The sequence below is a fragment of the Pteropus vampyrus genome, unplaced genomic scaffold (assembly GCF_000151845.1).
Source record: "Pteropus vampyrus isolate Shadow unplaced genomic scaffold, Pvam_2.0 Scaffold154, whole genome shotgun sequence".
In the NCBI taxonomy this organism is placed as follows: domain Eukaryota; kingdom Metazoa; phylum Chordata; class Mammalia; order Chiroptera; family Pteropodidae; genus Pteropus; species Pteropus vampyrus.
The window spans coordinates 1165404-1187734 of NW_011888935.1; the positions used below are offsets into that span (position 1 = coordinate 1165404).

Sequence of the window (22331 nt, forward strand, 5' to 3'; positions counted from 1 at the left end):
TTAACCAGTTGAAAATGTTAGCCTGTTTGATTTAGGCAGGTATTTACAGAGGGGCTGGTGGCTGAGACTGGAATCAGCAAAGGAGGGCTTCACAGGGGGGCAGTAGGGGGATGGTGGGGGGGCGGTAGGGGAGGCGCTAAGGCGATAGGTGTACTTTGTTCTGCCTCCTGCTGCTCCTTCAAATTTGCGATTGCCAGTGTTTCCTTCTGTGCCAGTAAAGGTCTCCTAATAGAAGAAGAAAATCACACTGTTCAGTTCTTTGTGAATATGTAGATCAGGTGGAAATGAATGAAAACTCTGCTGTGTGTCTTGATTGTGCCCTTGCCTGAAGGAAGTAGCTGAGGCAGAGGCTCAGAAGAGCACATTCTCCTGGGATGAGAGGCTGCGAAGAGAAGTGTCCAAAGTGTTTCTCTCATTCTACTTCCTCTTTAGGGGTTACTGATAAAACCATGTTTATAGAGGAAAGTACCCTAGTGGGTTCAAGGACTTAATTCTTTAACTGGGTAAAATATTTATGGAAAAAGGACAAATGAGAAAAAGCTATTTTCTTTTCCTTTACATCTTCATTAACTTATAAGTTAAAGTCTAATACAATACTTTGGAGAGGAGAGGCAGAAAAATAGACTTGTATTTTGCAAATACAAAACTTAAGCTCCAAATATGTATATTCTGCAGTCAGTCCTATATGAAAAATTTCACAGTTAATTAAACCTGAGAGACTGCAGGTTGACCTCGGCAGCTAAAAACTATTAAGTGAAAGTGCCTAGTCGTCATGGATGTGTGAGGTTCTTTGTAGTTATTAGTGTGATTAAAAGGCTACAGAAATAGCAGATATTAAAATATTTTACTACATTTTATTTTTGAGTTTTAAAAAAATTGATTGTGGTTGGTACGTTAATTATTATGAACTATAAAGTTTATTAACCAGTAGATCTAATGCTTTCTAGATAAGGCTCACATCATGTGAACCTTAATTAACAAAAGTGTTATTTTATAGTGTTGTTTTCTGTGTTTTTGTTGTAAATCAGGATTTAGCTGCGGTTTCTTTGGAACTTCCAGATCTTCTGAATTCACTCCATTTCTGCAGCCTAAATGAAAATGAAATTATTTGTATGAAAGATATAAATAAATCATCAGCTGTGAACAATGGTCCTGTAAATCAGGTAACTTTTATAAATCATCTCTAATGAGTTTTTCAGAGCAAACTTTACAGTGACATTTGATGGAGAATATTAAGCTTCTGACTGTTTGGGTGATGTCCTTTTTTTTAATGCTATCTCAAGGAAATATGATACATAAGAAATCTAACTCCTGAAGCTTTGAAATCAACGGATAGAATAATTTTGGTCATAACTTTAAATTAGATTGTCCATGTGTGAAGTTCTATAAATGCTATATAAGTACATTCTTTTTTTCCTGAAAATTATGATTTCTGGATTTCTTAAATTTTTTCTAGCTTTGTATAAGCAATATGAATTTTTTCCCCTTTAGGGCCAATTTCAAATTTATATAAAAGTTGTGCTACATGTTTTAGAGAACACACCTTAACTCATTTTTCTGGTTAAAAAACTTCAGTGTAAAGTAGATATCTGAAGATGTACTTTTTACTTTTGTAAACACATGTTATTTCAGACAGATGATTAATTTTATAAAACATTAAGCTTTTGGTTCTTTACTAAGTATTGTTTCATTGTAACACATCGAAGAAAAACGTTTTACATGTTTTACCTCCTAAAAATTGAATTTGATTTGGTTTAAAATTTACTTATTCCAAATCTAAAAGACAGTACCGTGTTAAGTATGAGAGCTACATTTAAAAGTAGGACTGCTCAGCTCATTTCCTTAATTATATTCTTCATTTATATTTACTTTGTTTTATTTGCTAGAATAAAGAGATGATTAGCTATTATATTTAGTTTCTAGTTTTTTAAATAAATTATTTGTACTATTTACATTTTTAAAGATTATGCATGGAAAAAATCTGATGACTTGTATTCTTAAAGCTGTAAACGTTGTAAATTGTAATACTAGAGAAATGTAGGTAAGAGGAGGAGGTGATTGTCACATGATAGGAGAGAAGGTGACATCATGCTGGAAGCTACAGGAAAATGGGATACACAGGGAGATAGCATCTGGTTCCTGCCTTCAAGCAGTTTACAGTGTAGCTGGCGAGCTAGGTGAATGATGAAGGAGAAAGATCACAGGGCGGTGCAATCACGCAGGACACCACAATCGGCAGAGGAGGGGATAGTAAGTTCTGTAACGTTTGAGGAGCTGGCGTAGGGAGAATTTCACTCCCTGGCTAAGAGAAAGATGGGAGAAAAAGAGATCGGGGAGAGAGAAATGTTGTGGAGAAAGAATAAAGGAAAGAATGAAATGTCACAAAATCGGGGAGCCTTTCGGGGTGCATGCGTTTCTTCTTTTTTTTTCCCCTCCCGAGACTGTTATTTCTAGGCTTCACTTTCAGATAATATGTTTTGTATGTATAACATTTTGAAATTAAAATATTTTTACCATCTCTCATCTTTCCCAAGAGTCATCATTCTGGAATGCTTTGTGTCATGAGAGTGTCACCTACATTACCAAGACTCAGAATTGATTTTATCTTTGGTCTCCTAAGTAAATACGCGACTGGTATAAGGTACACCCTGGACACGTACTTGCATCGGAAGCGCCACCTCGAGACCACTGATGAAGACGATGACGATACCAACCAGTCCGTGTCATCCATAGAGGATGACTTCGTCACTGCTTTTGAGCACTTAGAGGAAGAAGAGACTTCGAAGCTGTATAATGATGGTTTGTTCTTCGCTAGACTTTTTCTTGAAATAGGAGATTGAAGTTCAAGGTTTCAGTTTTTCAAGTTTTAAGGCCGACTTACTACTCAGTTAAAGTTTATTCACTTTAATCTTTTTTTCCTGATTGTCTGAGGAAGTGATTTTCTTGTGATTTTTTAAGTTCATCGTTATCTGGCCTTTAGTTTTGCCCTTTCTGTCCTGATTTTGATAGTACTGTTTACTTCATTACCTTAAGTGTTTGGAATCTAATTATGCTTAACAACTACTTATTCTCATTGATTTAAATTGATTTTTAAAAAATTCTGTCCTAGGATAATTGGTCATTTTATTCTTTTCCTATAGGAGTAAACATTACTGCACCAAAAAGCCAGTGTGATGCTGCCTCACAGACTGCTGCCAGTCACCATTTAGAATCCCACGATTTAAGGATTCTGGTCAGCTCTGGGCGGCAGATGTCGTCGGCTAAGCCTCCAACTTCCTCAATAAATATTCTGGGACATAAAGAACAACCTGTGAAAACTTCAGTCACAACATCCATTTCTGAGCCTTGGATCCAAAGGAGTTTCTATAGGCCGTCTAACGCCCCGGATAAAGGGAGTGAAACACAGAAAATGGTTTTTTCCTCTTCTCCTGCCTACTCATCTGAATCAGAGTGCTCGAGTCCAAGTCCTGTTATTTTCTTAGATGAAGAAGGATATCAGAAAAGTTTAAAGGCCAAACTTGAGTTACCTAAAATTCCCGTGACAAAAGATGATATAGAGGATTCAGACTCAGAAGTAAGTGAATTTTTTGATAGTTTTGATCAGTTTGATGAACTAGAACAAACTTTAGAGAGTTCTTGTCCATTTCTAGAAGATCGTGTCATAGGGAAGCCATCGCAAAAGAAAGGGCAGAAACATGAAAAAGCTTGTTCTGTAGCCACTGCTATGAATCCTCAGAAATTTAAGTTTGATCGCCCAGCTCTCCCAGCTAATGTCAGGAAGCCGACTCCTCGTAAGCCGGAATCCCCTCACCTGTGCGATGCTCCAGACTCTCCTCGCCCCGTGAAGGCGTCCAGGGAGGACCGGGGCTTGTTCAGCCCCATCCGTTCCTCTGCTTTTAGTCCTCTTGGAGGCTCTACACCTGTTGAATGTTTTTGCCAAACAGATGCCGGTGGCGAGAGGATTCATGAAAAGCATGATTCTGTTTATTACACCTATGAAGATTATGCAGACAGCATTTCATGTGAAGTCCTGGGCTCGGTTCTTCACACCCAACATACTAATGCAACCTTAAACGCTGTTAGTGTTAAAAAGGGAGAAAATGAAACCATAGCCCTTAAGAGTGGAAGCCTCGATCAAAAAAGTAAGTCTAGACATGCATCCTTAATGATTAAAGATAGCATTCAAAAATTCGCCGCAGATCTCGTGGAGAAAAGCTTCGTTGGTGCGTTTAAAGACTTGCAGAAAGGGGTCTCTTCATGTACCAACGCATTGTGCCATTTAGCCGTCAGATTGACGGCATCTGTTTTTCAGATGGCGTTTAACGAACTGAGAAGGCAGCGTGCATTTTCGCTGCAAGAGCGTGCCATTGGTGGTCTGGCTAATTTTTTGGTGAGCGAAGCTTTATCAAATGCTTTAAAAGATTTGCAGTACGTGAGGAAGCAGATGCTTACACACACAGCTGCCGGCTTCGCCGCGGGTCTCGCTGAGGAGCTTGTTTTTGAGGGCATCATGGAAGTGTGTCAGTTTTCCTGTCCCCCAACACCCGCCTCTCCACCGTGTCGGTCATTTGACTACGAAGACAAAGTAGTGAAGTCATACGCGAAAGATCTGTCTGAATCTGTAATACAAGAGGCATTCATTGAGCTGTCACAGGTCGATGTGACCTTTACAACAAAGGCGGCAGTCAGCATTTCCACAGATAACGTAAAGTATGTGAGTGCAGAAAATTCAGTGCCATCAACACGGGCCCCCACGTGTTCCCCTCCTTTTAACAATCAAGCAGTTATGGCGACAAGACCAGCGCAGGACTGTGAAAAAGAATACACCGTTCAGCAGGCCTTGTTTTGTACTTCTGGAATCATCACTTCTATTCCAGTGCCCTTGGCGGGAAGTGCCCTGCTCCCATGTCGCTTTTCGGCTGGTGTGTGTCAGGCAGAGTCTCACCTGTCATCTGGTGATAGTAATTTGAGTGGCGGTTCTACTGAAACACGTGTTTCGACAAAAAATGAAGAGGAAGGAGCTTGTCTCAGAAATATTTGTTTATCTTCAGAACATAATCCGGGTCATCACAGTGATTTTAAAGCAGCTGATGAGGTTGTGGAAATGCAGAGTTCTTCAAAATTAACAAATGATCCTGTGCTTATTAGCAACTTTTCTGCAGCAATGGTACATACGATAGTAAATGAAACTTTAGAGTCAGTGACGTCATTCAAAGATACAGTAACAGTTGACGAACACAAAGATGGTTTAACTAAAACCGTAAAGGGACAAACCCCTCCTTTCCATTGCGATCCAGTGACGTTGCAACAGAGTGAAGCTAGCCATAAGGACATGTTTGCTGATCGGTTATCTAAATCCATTATTAAACATTCCATAGATAAAAGCAAATCAATGACCCCAAACGTAGATAAAAATGTGGAACACGAGGAAGGCTTGCCTATTCCTGGAGAAGAGTCTCGGTCGACCGTGGAAAAGTGCCCCAAATTCCCTGATGCTCAAGGTCACTTAAATCACTGTTCGCTTTCAGTGGGAAAGGATGGTGTCCCCGAGTGCAGAGGTTCTGCAGCTCACGGGTTCTCTTTAGAGACACTACCACGTTGTCCACCTGCGGCAGGTCAGAGACCTGATTTGAAGGAAGCCGCTAAGGACAAATCAGTGAAAAACAATAATTTGAATAATACAACACCTGAGCCCTTGTCTTTTGGGCAAGACAGCCCTTTTCCCCATTCACATGCTTTCTCATCCACAGTGCTTACATGTGCAGATGGTTTGCACGGGGAAGGTAAACAGAAAATCAGAGATGGAAATGTGATACCCGATACTCCTCCATCCAGTCCTCTGGTGCCGTCTCAGGCCAGTCCCGAATGCGACATCAAGAAGCTCACCAAGAAGCTCAAGGGGGAGCTGGCCAAAGAATTCGCACCTGCGACACCGCCTTCCACGCCTCACAACTCGTCTGGCGGAAGTTTATCTGAAAACGAACAAAACGCTATTGAAAAGGAAGAATTCATGTTGAAGCTCATGCGATCTCTTTCAGAGGAAGTCGAAAGTGGTGAAGGCGAAGATCTTCCAGAAGTGGACGTGAAGTCAGAGCACTCAGGGAAGAAAGTTCAGTTTGCAGAAGTGTTAGCGACACGCATCGTTTCCCTTGCAACCGAAACGGCAGCTTCTTATCTAGATAATAAAATCATTCAAGAACCCAGGGTTAAGAGCCCTTGCTTAAATGTGCAGAGTTCAAGAAGTGTATCTCCTACCTTTTTAAATCACTCAGGTGAAGATTTACAAACATTACACAATTTTGCAGGTGATATGGCAGCCGAAGTCGTTACAGAAGCTGAGCAAATAGCAAAAGTTACAAGTTGTCTGCTTTTCAAGCAGAGGAGGAGCAGTTGTTATGTTGACGGTGCCCAGGATGATAGAGCAGAGGAGAGGTTGCATGTGGAGGCCGCAGCACACCCGAGAGAAGATCCATTTATTCTTTCATTACCGAGTTCTCGCATGTCAGGCCTGACATACAAGTATCCCAGCTGCGAAAGTGTGACGGACGAATATGCAGGTCACATTATCCAAATACTGAAACAGGAAGGTGGTAATGGTGAGTTACTGATGGATCAGTACGCCAACAGACTTGCTTATCGATCTGTCAAATCAGGATTGCAAGAAGCAGCCAAGACGGCCAGAATGAAGTGCAGCTCACAAATGCCCCTTGCGCAGAGCTCAGAGGTGGAAACCGGCAGCGAACTCTTACTGTTCTTACATAGGGAAAACCGCCAAGACGCAGGTAAAAGAAGACAAAGTAAAAGAAGCGGAGGCGACCTGTGTAAAAATCAGACTTGTGAACGGGCACGGGGCACGAGCCGAAGCGAGTGCTCGGAGCTGGACGGTTTCTCCACGTCCCTCGCTCGCAGCATAGCACGAGATGCTAGCAAAGCGCTGACGGCGCCCGCGGGTGGCTTGCCACAGTCCTCGGCGGATTCCCGCCGTCACGAACAGCCCGGGTGTGCTGAGGGTGCCGAGCCTCACGCCGAGCCAGCGTTTCCCGAACCTCTTCAGGCTCCTTTGCAAAATCCTGGATTTCCCCCCCGCACAGGCAGAGTCGGTGGGCGTGGTTGTGGAGAGAGTGTCGTTCAGGCTGTGGAACAGTGGGCTGGAGAGGTACTGGGTGACACTTCAGAACTAAGGTTAGGGTCTGCGGTCGCCCGCGCGTCTGAGGCCACAAAAGCAGCAGGTGGGCCCACTTACGCGTCCAAGTTGTCGCCTCTCGTGAGCCAAGCGTGCAGACATTGCGACCACAGAGAACTCCGTGACCCCAGTGGCAGTTCCGCTCAGCACTTCTCCAGACAGGACGCTCGTGGCAGGCCGCTCTCTAATTCAAAACTCGGCCACATCTATCAGCAACCCAGGATTTTCCATCTCGAAGTCCCCCAAGTCCGTGTCGATCTCGATAAGAAGACAGCGCTTGCCGAGAAGATAGTTGCCGAAGCTATTGAGAGGGCAGAGCGAGAGCTGAGCAGCACCAGCCTGGCAGCTGACAGTGGGATTGGACAAGATGGCGTCAGCTTTGCTGAGAGCCTCACCACGGAGATAATGACGTCGGCGATGGCGAACGTCGGCCGTGCTCTTAGCAGGTACGTCTCACGTTTCGTTTGGGCCTTACGAAAGAACGAAAAGTTAAACTCGATCAGGTATGTCTCAGGTTCTGTTCAGAAAGGTAGGATTATTTTTAACCCTAAATTGACAAAAATGTTTCCCTGTTCCGTTTGCGTGGTGTTCTACATCCCTACGTGTTACTTCCACGTACACCGCGTCGTTGCTCTACAGTAGCCCTTTGGGGGGCGCTGTCACCGTTTACCGCGCTGGAGGATGAGGCTTAGAGGGGCCATCACCTGGTCCACGTCCCCAAAGCTGGGAAGCGGGCCAGGTGGAGTCAAGGAAACAGCTGGAGAATTTTATACAAAAATATAGAATATTAATGACCACGTTAAGTTACTACTCTGGGATTAGATTCTCATATTCTGTTTTTTTCTATTCACAGGTAAATTTTTTTTGTTTTTTGTTTCTTAAATAACAAGCATAATTTAATCATAATGCTATCAGGAAGAAAGCAGAAATGCTCCAGGTCCTTCCCCACTGCCGCCACTTCTCCTGATAGGCCCTGACTTAAGGGGCAGCTCTTGCGGGCCGTCCTGGTGTCCTGTGTCCCAGTGTCCGGTTCCTCAGCAGCTGCGCTTCGTGCTCAGATTCTAACACCTTAGTTAAAAATGCTCACTTTAGCCTCCATTCTGCCTGGGAAAACGTCAAGGCTAACTTGTGATATTATTTGTAGGACTGGATTTGTTAGTCCCTCTGAAACGGAGGCCTCAGTGGAGGTGGAATTTAATCACATGACACCTCAGACTTTGTAGTAGCTTTTGTCAAAGCCGTGACAAGGACTGCTTCCATTCTGCACCGTCTTAAAATGGAGATGCGGTGCGGCCAGGACCCTCGGATCCCGTTGTTGGGAGTGTCCTCTGGAGACGAGAGACACCGTGGGTTTCTGGTGAACCGCGGGAGCTCTCCCGGCCATAGTCAGGTCGTCCCCTTGCCCCCGGACCAGGCGTTGGCAGACCATAACCCGCGGGCCAGAACTGGTCGCCTCCTTGCTTGTGTATGGCCTATGAGCCAAGTGTGGTTTTTACATTTTTTAAGTGTTTAAAAAAAATCAGAGGTAGGATACTATTTTGTGACATGTGAAAGTTATATGAAATTCAGATTCCAGTGCTCACAAGTAAAGTTTCATTGGAACACAGCCGCGCTCATTCATTTCCGGCCTGTCTGGGGCTGGTTTCGTGCCCTGAGGGCGGAGTTGCGTGACTGCAGTAGACCTTCCAGCCGGCAGTGCCTAAGTTCAGCGTCTGGCCCTTCACAGGACAGAGTCGTGAAGCTTTGCCCTAGACCCACATTCTCTCTGTTCATGACAGCTTAGTAGTTCCGATGTGATGGCGGACGTCAGTGCGTCGTGGTGAGCTAGGCCTTCTGTAATCGAAGCAGCTTTCCTCAGACAGACGTGGCCTCAGGCTCTAACCGCTGTTCTTCCCTCTCCCTACCCCCTTCAGCCCCAGCCTCGGGAGGAGAAGAGCCCCCTCCCTTCTGGCTCGTCCGCCCGGTGAGAGTCCCTGGGGTCCCCTGCTGGGGCCTGGCGAGGGGCAGTGGGCTCCCGATGTGGGCTCCTGTTTCCACCTTTCGTTTTTGGAGCTGGCTGAGGAGATCAGCCCCGAGCTCTTTCTGTGACCCTGCTGTCCGCTCCGGCCCCATCCAGGCTGGCAGGGAGCCGCTGTGTTTCTCTTCGCTTTCTCTGTCATCATTAATGATCGTGCGGGGTTTCTCTGAGTGCCCACTAATAAAAGTTGACTGGTGCGCACCAGGCGCTATCACATTTTCTCTTTCTGAAGTTGAAATGGTTTGTCTTCAAGCTTTAAGAGGGATTCACTCAAATGGATTATTTTTAAAAGTATTATTCGAGTTATTTCCCTAGTGCCCCTTTTCATATAAATGTTCAAATCGTGAAAATAACCATAAATATTTCGCTAAGCTGTAATGTACCAAGGGGTGTCACGTGAGTGTCAAATGGGGAGTGTGTGTAGTGCGTTTTTAGGAGAACAAAACATCTAAACTGTCTTTAGAGTTACTTTTCTAATCCAAAATAACCCAGCAGTTATTAAAAAAAAAAAAAACAAAAAACCAAAAAACTCTTCTTTGGACCCCATCTAGTGGGACATTTTAGTCAAAATATTAGATTGTGGTGCATACCAGGAAGTGTTTTTTTTTTCCTTTTTCTTTTTTTTAAAGAATGAAGTAGTACTCCATTAGCGTTTAAAACTGTAGTGTGACTGCCCCTGGAATGCCAGCGAGGTTCTGGCTGGTGTATCTTAAATACGAAATGAGAATAGCGTCAAAGTACTTATTTTAGGCACTGGGGATACAGAAATAAGTAAAATAAGTGAAAATATGTGCTCTCCGGGATGTCATGTTACAGTGGAATGCGACAGACAATGAATAAGTGAACTATGTGGTGTGTCGCTCAGTGACAAATGCTTTGGAGGAAGACGGAAGTGAGGGAAGGGGATCTGGTGCTAGTGGCGGGTGCCACCAGGTGGGGCTGGTTGCAGTTCAGAACAGGGAGCAGGGGAAGCAACTCTGACAAAATGACATGTGAGCGAAGGCAAATCAGGAAGAGCTTTCCAGGCAGGGGGCCGAGACCATCCGTGCTGGGGAAGCCGAGTGGCTGCAGCGCGTGGGCCAGGGGGCGAGGTGGGTCAGGTGGAGGTCATGAGAGCGCATCCTGCCAGGTGCTGTGTGTCAAGGATTCAGACCCTGTCCGACTGGTGAGAGACCACTAGAAGGTTTCGATTGGAAGGCTAACATTTTCCCTCTTCGTGTTTAAAAACATCAGAACATCACTTTAAACTGCTCTGGTGGGAATAAACTGTAGAGGGGGCTATTACAGTAATTGAACAGTGAATGGCCTTTCTTGTAAAGATGGAACAAAAATATAAATGTTTCTTCATTGAGAAAAATGAGAAGGGTTCTGATCTGTGCCTCGACTCTTGCAGGGATTTGGCTCGTCTGGCTGTAGGCCTGATTGGCAGTACTAGAATTCCTCGAATACTTTTTTTTTTTTTAAGCCAGAAGAAGGGTTTTTTGTTTTTGTGCTTGGTAAAAACAACAGTACTGTCTCACAAAGCAGATGCGCTCCGCCATAGTGGTCCCAGTTGAAAATCCGAACTACTTTACAGAGGATTTAGGTAAGTGATGCGCTTGGAATGGAGCCATGCTAGATTAATAAGGTAAGTTAGCGGTGTTGGCCTGGTACCTCAGTGAACGTGAAATCAGTGTGCTGCCCTGTAAAGTCTCGCTGTTAGCAGACACAGTCACAGCGGGTTAGGTAGACCACTGGGCTGACTCCAAATGCCATTTCTTGTTTTTGTCATCCTTATCATCAAATGGATAGTCTTATAATTCAGAATCTGATGCTTTTGGATTGAATTTATCTTTCTCTCTCTCTCTCTCTTTTTTTAGTCCAAAAGAAATAGAAGACTTTCAGTCAGCGGAGTCTTTGGGTAGCCAGCAGCTGAATCTTAGTATTGGTGATGACAGCACTGGTAGCTGGTCCAATTTAAGTTTTGAAGATGAACACCAGGATGAAAGCAGTAGTTTCCATCATCTAAGTGAAAGGTAATTAAAATTTTACATGTAATTGCATAGTTTAAGTCCTCAGATCTCAGAAGTGAACTATAAATATGATGATTTAAAAATCTGAATTTGAAAATCTACCATTATTTTTAAAATGTACTTTATTATCTATAATATGTTTTTAATGGTTTTTGACATTTATTAAATGTAGTATTGAACTGATTTTCTCTAAATGTGCCAATCGTTTATTTGAAAAATGTTGCACACACTTGATTTTATGCCCTTTAAGCTTTACCTAGACTTTTCATGAATTTTGGAGGAAAAATTTTTCTCACTTTAAAGAGGGTACTTTTTTTTTCTTTAGAGGATAAGAAAAGGACACTTGTCTGTGAGAGGCATGAAAATGACCCTGTAATTTTCTCTGTATTGGTTAAAGTATCTCTGGAAGGATCCCTTACTTGTCCTGCTCTTCCGGAACAAAACGACCTGGAGCATTTCTACTCGAGTGACTGAAAATACATAAACTCGTTACAAAAACGTGGTTTTGTGCTCCAGAAGGCACTTATCTATAACTTTTCTTAGTTAACTTTATAATAACAATCTTTGGAATATTTTATTAATTGTGATGGAATTGTTCTTTATAGTTGTAACCTGCAAAGCCATTTTCTGACTAACCAGTAGTATTCCATAAAATCTTTATCGACATTAACTGATACTTGGAAATAATGAGTGCCATCCATAGCCGAGTTTAGGGAGGGAGAGGGTCCCCAGCTGTGTACCTCCGGTTCCGGGTGCATGTGGAAGGGGCCCCATGAGGCTTCGGTTCAGCAGAGCCGTGGGATCAGCTTACCTGCTTCCCTGGTGGGGAGGTAAGAAGACTTAGGAGGGGGATGAGGGAGCATACGGAGAGGAAGCGGCTTCACCTGTTGGAACCGAGTATTTGCTTGGTGCTTGGATTAACTAGTAAGTGTTAATATATTTGTAAAGTATCTCTTTCGTCATAGTTTCTTAAAATATGGTATAAACCACCAATATTTCTGTAAATCTGGATCCCAAAATGGCCGTCTTTAAAACTGGTAGTGGGAGGTGGGGGTAATATCACAACTCGTCTTCTTGCCCTTTTCCATGACTTTATCTAGAATAGAATATTAACACGTAAATCCTTCCTATCTGAGAAACAGGCTTCTGGAACCTCAGTGCGGTTTCTCATGGTTGCTCAGGAAATCCTGGTGCCTACAGTGGAAGGACGGGGTTTGAGGCCAGCACGGCGGGGACTGCAGCCCCCGAGCAGCGCTGCGTGGAGCGCCGCCTGGTTCGCTGAGGAGGGCATGGCTGCCAGGCGCCGTCCTCGGTTCTGTCCCACTCGGCGTCATTTATTAGTGATAGGGAGTGCTCGTTGGTGAATGACTCAAGACGAAGATGAAAAAATAAGCCCATTAACAGAACCGAGGATCGAAAAGACCAGATTAGGCTGAGGCTGAAATAATTATGTTCAAATAGTTACGAATGATTCGAATTCGAGCTGGGGAAGACTTGGCTTGATAGCATTTTGTCACAAAAACTCATGTGGTTTTGATTGACCACAGGCTTAATAAGAAACGTTATGCTCCGTGGCATTAAGGTACAGGCCCAGAGGAAAAGTGAGTGGGACCCCCCAGCGTTGGCGTGCCTGCTGGGCATAGACTTGCCAGGGCCTCACCTCCCAGAGGCGAGACTCAGCAGGGCATTGGGGGACCCCAGGCATCTGCAGGCTCGACGAGCACCGGGATGACTCTTTGCTGTAGGACCTGTTCCTGTCTGGTCCAGAGGTCAGGTTAAAGACTAAAGGTGTGGACAGACTTCAGTTTCGCTCTGAGTGGGAGGTCCCATAGAGAGCCACGGTTAAGACAGAAACAGTAATCCCAGATTTGTACTAGTGTCTAGGAGGGATGTATAATTATATGGTCAGAAAGAGAACTTGTCTGTATATGTGAATATCAAGTATTTCAGCGGTTTATGGATTTCTTAAAAGTTACGAGGCAGAATGGTAAGAGGGGGGCTGGCCTTGTGGAATGTTGGAGTTAATTGTTATGAGCTGTGTCAGAATCGACAGTACTCTTTGCGTGGCCCAGAGCCCCAGGCCTTGCCTACCACTGGTCTGAGGGACACCCGCCCTGGGCGTAAGAAGTAGGAAATGACACCAGAGCGACGGTGGAAGCGGGACAGTGCTCGGGAAGGGGATGGACTGTGAGGCGAGGAGGCGATGCTTCGTGCTGGGTTAATGCAGGGCCACCGCACCGCACCGCCGCGCTCCTCAGGGCGGTCCTGGTTTGCTGCTGCTCCTGGGTTCTTAATGATGGTGACGCCTTTCACTTTCAGAAGTGCCCTGGTTGGATAAAAAATTATATGGTTTTCCTAGTTACAAGTGGCATTTTATAAATAGCTGACTTCAGATCTCACCCATTTTGGCGGGTAAAACAGGAGGGGAAATGAGGTTAGATAAAGGGAGTTTGAATTTTTAGTCTTTACATTTTTTAGCTGTCATTCTTTCCATGTTCACCTAATACTTGGATAATGGTTTTTTATTAATCGGAGGAATCATTAGAATATGGGTAAGAATTTTATATATTTTTTTGTTTAATAATCCTGTGAATAGAAGTAAGTGCAGTGTTTGAGAGCATTGATTTTCTCTTTGGCTGGTGGCTCCCTGTCCACTCTGTATTTACGTGCTTTCTCAGCTTTGATTTGTCTGACAGCAGACTCATGGGCGGAACCGGTTGTCACATTAGTCTTAGAGTAGAGCTATATATTTTCTTGAATATATATAAAAAGATACTGTTCAGTTTTAACTTTGACTCTCTAATACGTTATAGTTTGTGACAGACATTTCGATGGTGCTGGAGTAAACATGGATATGTAAATGACTCAGGATTGCTTGGAAACTATTTAGAACTTTTAAATAACCATCCTTCTTTTTCGTAACGTTGTCAACCTTTACTGATGCCCATAAAAAGATTTTGTTATTTCATTTTTAGAACCAAAATTTTGATTTGTGTAAATATTAATTTTTATAATTGCCTAGCCTAACATGGGGAAATATAGCTGCTTATCACTGCAGACTAATGTGCTTACTAATTAGTATTTTTAAAAATTGCATGTTTAGGTTTTAATCTGAAAATTTGAATTCAGTTTTGTTTCTGAACACAGTTGCTTTTTGTTTTTTATTGCTTTGCTGCAATTTTAGAATATAGTTGCTTTCTTCTATTGATTGGTTAATTTAAGAAGTTATCTGTGTGGCGTTTCGTGACTGGCCGAATGGACAAGCGTAATGCTCGAATAGCCTTGGTTATTCAGTATTCTGAAGAAAATGTATATGATTGATCACCTCCTGAATTATACATAACGTATGCAACAGAAGTCATTGGCATAATAAGAGTATTTTAAATTCGAGACATTTTTTCTCCAAGTTAGAGAAGGTCTGTTTAGGACTGTGTTGCCGCCCGCCTCCCTCCCCCCAGCACATCGCCGTTTGCTCTAACTGAAGACCCGAAAGAGTGTCAGCCTGTGCACTTTTTAAACTTTACCCAAGCGGACGAGTCCTGGCTTTTTACAAATTATATCCCGAGACTTAACATAGACGTTAATTTCATTGTGAAACGTCTTACTTCAGACATTCACTTGCTATCTGAAAAGTCATTCCGTTGACTTAACCTGTAAAGTGAATGGAAGTTTAGAATGATTGTCCGTCCGCTGAGGAAGAGTCTCCGAGGCTGCCAGGCACCTCCCGTGGCCGCAGCGAGGGGTTCTCTCCCCGCTCGCTGTGGCGGCGTCAGGACACCGCCGTTGTCCCTGGCAGGAGCCGTTCCACGGGACAGCCAGGGCCCTCTCCGTCCGTTCTCTAGTTCAGCACTGTTCTCTTCTTCCCTGGCAGTCATGGTAACAGCAGTAGCTGGAGCAGTCTTGCTTTAGAAGGGGATTTGTATGAGGACAGTTTCTCCTTTCCAGCATCAGACAGGTTGGTCCAGTCCAGAAACCTAAAAACGGATGAGTCTTCCACCACTAATGCATGATGCCATATTCCTAAAAGGTTGCGGGTTACGGTGCCAGTATGTATCACGCTGCTTTCCTCCCACATTTCGACATGATTCTGCTTGATGAATTTACATCTAACGAAAAAATTCCACTGTGCTGTGATTGACATCTAACTGCAAAATGCATCACCTTTACGCATGTGTTGCTCTGCTTGCTGTTCTTCATTCTGCCAATTATTTCATTAAAAAGAGCTTGCTTCCTACAGGATTTCTGTTTTTTTTGTTTGTTCGTTTGTTTTTATGTAGTTTTATTTCATATATAAGAAAAGTGTAAGAAAAATGTTTTTTATGATGTTAAAAATATGTAAATGGCCTTAGCAGAAGCATTAATAATTATTTGTGGCATACTATGATATTCAAGTGCTGTGTTATTTACAACCAAATTAGTAGAATATTTTGGCTTTAAATTATTTTAAATTTTATTATGACATTACTTGGCACTCTATGTATCATGGTCAGGCAGAGCTTCTTGGTTATTGATAACTTAGCTAGATATCATTTACAATTCAGACTTCAACATGAAATGGTGTGAGAAGCAAAGCTTCCTTTTTTATTGTCATTTCTCCCTTTTTAAATGCCACACATCATATTGTAACTCATTCTTTACTACATTTTAAGAATTGGTTTTAATGCCGTTATTAACTAAAGCTTTTTTTTCTTAACCGCTTCTGTTCTTTTATTCGAAAAGCGATGGGCCAGATGATAAAGATGAAGAGCATGAGGACGATGTAGAAGGTAATTGACAATTTGTTTTTCAGAATGTTTGCATGTTTTGTTTTGTTTTTGTATAAGTTTCCCTAGAAGAGTCTTTGATTTTTGTATTTGTGCGTTTCGTCAGTTAGGCTCTGGTTTATTATGAATCAGAATATTTACATTACCAATCAGAATATTCTTAAGCCAACTTATTCACTGTCGGGTCCTTTGTTGATCAGTTTATGTTATTCAGTCGCTAAATTATTGAAGTACTCATTGGTATAAAGACTGAGATACTTTAAAAGAATTATTAAATTATTTTAGAGGGAAAGTTATGGTAATCTCTGTATAATTATCTTTTTCAAAATATGAAATCCTTACTCGTAAGATAATTTATTATCACTATGACATATGTCATCATTTTTGCCTACCAAACCAATAACTTCTAGAATTACTGTTTAATGTCAGTCTTACATGAATCAATAAGTAAAAATAAAAAGATACCTTAAAATCAGTTCTTCCCTCCCTAATTCGAGTCTTAACTCACACATAACACATATTTGAAGAAAATACTCAGTTCTGCCTTTAACGAATGTAGTTCTGAATATGTAAATACTAGATGCTATTGGTCACAGAGCTTGGACTGTGATACGTAATCCTTAATTCAACTGTATTAAAATGTCTGAGTGAATCTATAAACTGTACGTGTTGAAGCGGAGTTTTCATTGTCCCCTAATTATGAAAACACCAATAATGGCTTCTGTAGAGTGACACCTAAATGCATCCATACCGTTTGAGAGATTTGTTTTTGAACCAGTGATTTGTTGTTGTTGTTATCCTTTCTGTAGAAGTGGGCAAACGTAGAAAATTGCCAAAGTGAATTTCTTGACAAGTGTTGCATAACTTCTGAGTTTCCATGTTATTCCCAGTTGTGCTTGTTGAGGAAAGTCATGTACTAATTTTTGAGCTAAAATCCTCAGACCTAGGATGGTGATTATATGTTAGTTCTGATGCCTCTGCTAAAGAGGCATCGTCTTCACATAGGGCTTCTAGAAGTAAGTGTTTCTCATCACATGTAAAATAGGATTTGGGAGATGATTTTTGAGTTACGGATATGCTAGGCAATATTTGCTTTATTTTTGTTAACTAAAAAAGTGTTGATTTTGTCTAGAAAAGTTTTGTACTTTTTCCCAAGTAATACCTATGAGCAAAGTTGTTCCAAAAGCTATATACCGGGTATAAATGCATGTGGTGAGTATTTTTTCTAACGAGTGTTAACTTTAGTGAGGAATTATTACGAGGAGATGCAAGTTAATATCGGTGGGAAATTCATGAAAAACTTATTACTTTTGACACGAGCCAGGCTGTTCAGGATTTGTTTTGTGAGTAGGTAGAAGTCAGGAGATCAGTTATTTGTGGATATTGTCATAAACCAGCTTGCGTGGTCATCTCTCCTTATGTGGAAAATTGTAGCCAACTTTCAAATTCGTTAAAATAGAAATTGGTAAATTAAGAGAAAGCTTGATGTAGAATTATAGAAAGATTAAAAATTACAGAAATCCTAAGGCAACAAACCTCATTTGGTTTCTTTTTTGTAGTTTTAGGATGTCAGTCCCTTCTCTTTTCACTAGTGTTTAGTAACCTCTCTAAAAAGAGGGGTCACTCTAAGGCCAGGCATCCAGGAGTCCTGAACGAAGAAGGCCAGTAGCACAGAGACGCCTTGGGGTGACAGGGTCCAACCCCGTGACCTCTACAGGACTTAGAAAACGGCCCAGAGACCATCGTGCTCCAGACCCATTTTTGACTGAGAATTAGTGGGGAGAGGAGAGGGAAAAACCAGTACATTTATTTTAAGAGAATAATATGAATCAACTTTCTAAAATAGAAATTAGGGGCCTACACATGTCCCGAAAATGATGAGTAGTGGTCTCTCCGTCCGTTCTCTAGTTCAGCACTGTTCTCTTCTTCCCTGGCAGTCATGGTAACAGCAGTAGCTGGAGCAGTCTTGCTTTAGAAGGGGATTTGTATGAGGACAGTTTCTCCTTTCCAGCATCAGACAGGTTGGTCCAGTCCAGAAACCTAAAAACGGATGAGTCTTCCACCACTAATGCATGATGCCATATTCCTAAAAGGATGCGGGTTACGGTGCCAGTATGTATCACGCTGCTTTCCTCCCACATTTCGACATGATTCTGCTTGATGAATTTACATCTAACGAAAAAATTCCACTGTGCTGTGATTGACATCTAACTGCAAAATGCATCACCTTTACGCATGTGTTGCTCTGCTTGCTGTTCTTCATTCTGCCAATTATTTCATTAAAAAGAGCTTGCTTCCTACAGGATTTCTGTTTTTTTTGTTTGTTCGTTTGTTTTTATGTAGTTTTATTTCATATATAAGAAAAGTGTAAGAAAAATGTTTTTTATGATGTTAAAAATATGTAAATGGCCTTAGCAGAAGCATTAATAATTATTTGTGGCATACTATGATATTCAAGTGCTGTGTTATTTACAACCAAATTAGTAGAATATTTTGGCTTTAAATTATTTTAAATTTTATTATGACATTACTTGGCACTCTATGTATCATGGTCAGGCAGAGCTTCTTGGTTATTGATAACTTAGCTAGATATCATTTACAATTCAGACTTCAACATGAAATGGTGTGAGAAGCAAAGCTTCCTTTTTTATTGTCATTTCTCCCTTTTTAAATGCCACACATCATATTGTAACTCATTCTTTACTACATTTTAAGAATTGGTTTTAATGCCGTTATTAACTAAAGCTTTTTTTTCTTAACCGCTTCTGTTCTTTTATTCGAAAAGCGATGGGCCAGATGATAAAGATGAAGAGCATGAGGACGATGTAGAAGGTAATTGACAATTTGTTTTTCAGAATGTTTGCATGTTTTGTTTTGTTTTTGTATAAGTTTCCCTAGAAGAGTCTTTGATTTTTGTATTTGTGCGTTTCGTCAGTTAGGCTCTGGTTTATTATGAATCAGAATATTTACATTACCAATCAGAATATTCTTAAGCCAACTTATTCACTGTCGGGTCCTTTGTTGATCAGTTTATGTTATTCAGTCGCTAAATTATTGAAGTACTCATTGGTATAAAGACTGAGATACTTTAAAAGAATTATTAAATTATTTTAGAGGGAAAGTTATGGTAATCTCTGTATAATTATCTTTTTCAAAATATGAAATCCTTACTCGTAAGATAATTTATTATCACTATGACATATGTCATCATTTTTGCCTACCAAACCAATAACTTCTAGAATTACTGTTTAATGTCAGTCTTACATGAATCAATAAGTAAAAATAAAAAGATACCTTAAAATCAGTTCTTCCCTCCCTAATTCGAGTCTTAACTCACACATAACACATATTTGAAGAAAATACTCAGTTCTGCCTTTAACGAATGTAGTTCTGAATATGTAAATACTAGATGCTATTGGTCACAGAGCTTGGACTGTGATACGTAATCCTTAATTCAACTGTATTAAAATGTCTGAGTGAATCTATAAACTGTACGTGTTGAAGCGGAGTTTTCATTGTCCCCTAATTATGAAAACACCAATAATGGCTTCTGTAGAGTGACACCTAAATGCATCCATACCGTTTGAGAGATTTGTTTTTGAACCAGTGATTTGTTGTTGTTGTTATCCTTTCTGTAGAAGTGGGCAAACGTAGAAAATTGCCAAAGTGAATTTCTTGACAAGTGTTGCATAACTTCTGAGTTTCCATGTTATTCCCAGTTGTGCTTGTTGAGGAAAGTCATGTACTAATTTTTGAGCTAAAATCCTCAGACCTAGGATGGTGATTATATGTTAGTTCTGATGCCTCTGCTAAAGAGGCATCGTCTTCACATAGGGCTTCTAGAAGTAAGTGTTTCTCATCACATGTAAAATAGGATTTGGGAGATGATTTTTGAGTTACGGATATGCTAGGCAATATTTGCTTTATTTTTGTTAACTAAAAAAGTGTTGATTTTGTCTAGAAAAGTTTTGTACTTTTTCCCAAGTAATACCTATGAGCAAAGTTGTTCCAAAAGCTATATACCGCGTATAAATGCATGTGGTGAGTATTTTTTCTAACGAGTGTTAACTTTAGTGAGGAATTATTACGAGGAGATACAAGTTAATATCGGTGGGAAATTCATGAAAAACTTATTACTTTTGACACGAGCCAGGCTGTTCAGGATTTGTTTTGTGAGTAGGTAGAAGTCAGGAGATCAGTTATTTGTGGATATTGTCATAAACCAGCTTGCGTGGTCATCTCTCCTTATGTGGAAAATTGTAGCCAACTTTCAAATTCGTTAAAATAGAAATTGGTAAATTAAGAGAAAGCTTGATGTAGAATTATAGAAAGATTAAAAATTACAGAAATCCTAAGGCAACAAACCTCATTTGGTTTCTTTTTTGTAGTTTTAGGATGTCAGTCCCTTCTCTTTTCACTAGTGTTTAGTAACCTCTCTAAAAAGAGGGGTCGCTCTAAGGCCAGGCATCCAGGAGTCCTGAACGAAGAAGGCCAGTAGCACAGAGACGCCTTGGGGTGACAGGGTCCAACCCCGTGACCTCTACAGGACTTAGAAAACGGCCCAGAGACCATCGTGCTCCAGACCCATTTTTGACTGAGAATTAGTGGGGAGAGGAGAGGGAAAAACCAGTACATTTATTTTAAGAGAATAATATGAATCAACTTTCTAAAATAGAAATTAGGGGCCTACACATGTCCCGAAAATGATGAGTAGTGGTCTAGAATGCTCTGCAAACCGTAACAGTGAATCAGGGATGGTCACCTGCTGATTTCCGCGGTGGGCACAGCCCGGCGCCGCGTCTGCCAGCGTGTCCCACCGCCCGAAGCAGGCGTGTTCGGTCGTTAGTTGCACAGCCAACGGGGATTCATCCTATTTTGTTGAAAGGAAAACTTTCCTACACAAAGAAAGTAAACTTGAGAGCAATATTTTATTTATAATAGGGGTATACCAGAAAATTCCCTGGTCTGGCTTTTGGGGTATAAGTGGTTGCATATGCTATTTTCCCCTAATTTTGCCTAAAGAATGAAGTGATTATGAGCATGGAGCCAGACTGCCCGTGTTCACATCCCGGCTCAGCCGTGTCCTCGCTGTAGGCCTCTGGATCCCTCTGCCTGCGAGGCCTCACCTGCAGGACGGGGATGATCAAATAATAGCTTCTCCCCGGGGGCGGGTTCGGGGTTAGGGGTCTGCGATCTAAAGAGCTTAGAGCGGTGCGCGCTGTCTGAGTCTCTGCTGCTCCTCTTCGCTCAGCTCAGACAGCTTTCCCAGCGTCCATTTAGTATGTGTATTCGAGGTTTCTATTTGTATTTCATTTGTGTTCTGATCGTAATCTTGGCTTTAGAGTTTTATTTTTTCTTCTTTTACTCGTGGATCGTATTTTGACACAGATGGTGGCATCGATGATCGTACGTGAATTCAGTGCCTCAAAATAGAGTTTTGTATTTGTGCTGTCAGTAGATAGCTTGGTTTTAGCATTATTTTGCCCTTTCAAAGAAATGATTAGTTGATGGTTAAAAAGGGCTGCGTGTTTTCCCATCATTCACTGAGCCTTAAGAAATGGGAAACACTTATATTTCCTTGGAAACCTGAGTATGGAGAATGGACTCGGTGAGTTTCACTTCATATTGTTTAAATTTGTACACTAGGTTTGGAGCAAGACGGAAAGACACTGCTAATAACGAATATTGACATGGAGCCGTGCACAGTGGACCCCCAGCTGAGGGTCATTCTTCAGTGGCTGGTGGCCTCTGAAGTCGAAGTCGCAGAACTTGCCTTTCATGACTCTGCAAAGAAGGAGTTTGTACGAGTAAGTGCCTGCCTTGTGGGGGACTGTGAGGAAATGTGAAACAGGACATGGTATTCGGTGTCACATGGCTGATCGAGTAAGATGCCCATTTGTAGCGGAGGCTGACAGCTGGGTCGCGCGTCAGTCTGCCACTCTAGCAGTGTGACCTCGGGCGAGTTCACCCATTCCCTGTCTGCACTGTGGGAGTGAGCATGGAATTTACTTTACAGAGGTTTGTGAGATAAAACATAATACTGTAAAACAGTGCTTACCCTAGTACCTGGTACATTCCGTGTTCTCAGACTTAGGTGTCATTAAACATGTCACGTGTTCATAGGAAAAGACCGAGTTATTCTTTGTATTTAAACGATTAATAATGGTGCCTAGTACTCAGTATATCTCTTTCTCTGTTTATCCAGTTTCATTAGTACGACAAGCTGGCATAACCAAAAGCCAGTAGGACTTTAAACATTTAATAAGAGGTGGTGGACTACTTGAGCATTTAATAAGGTTCTAATAATAAAACATTCCGATTTGGTGCACTGATAAGATTTTTATTGAGAGCTTACT

General features: G+C 41.7%; 1 protein-coding gene across 1 annotated transcript in view; it reads left to right on the plus strand.

Moving 5' to 3' along the window:
• The window catches only part of AKAP11 (A-kinase anchoring protein 11), a 48446-nt gene that overhangs the window by 20352 nt on the left and 5763 nt on the right, over nt 1-22331 (plus strand). Inside the window, exons 4-10 of the mRNA XM_011369752.2 lie at nt 998-1163; nt 2535-2799; nt 3141-7629; nt 11060-11215; nt 15084-15167; nt 15932-15978; nt 21622-21782. Coding sequence (XP_011368054.1) covers nt 998-1163; nt 2535-2799; nt 3141-7629; nt 11060-11215; nt 15084-15167; nt 15932-15978; nt 21622-21782 — 5368 coding nt within the window. The remainder of the gene's footprint in view (nt 1-997; nt 1164-2534; nt 2800-3140; nt 7630-11059; nt 11216-15083; nt 15168-15931; nt 15979-21621; nt 21783-22331) is intronic.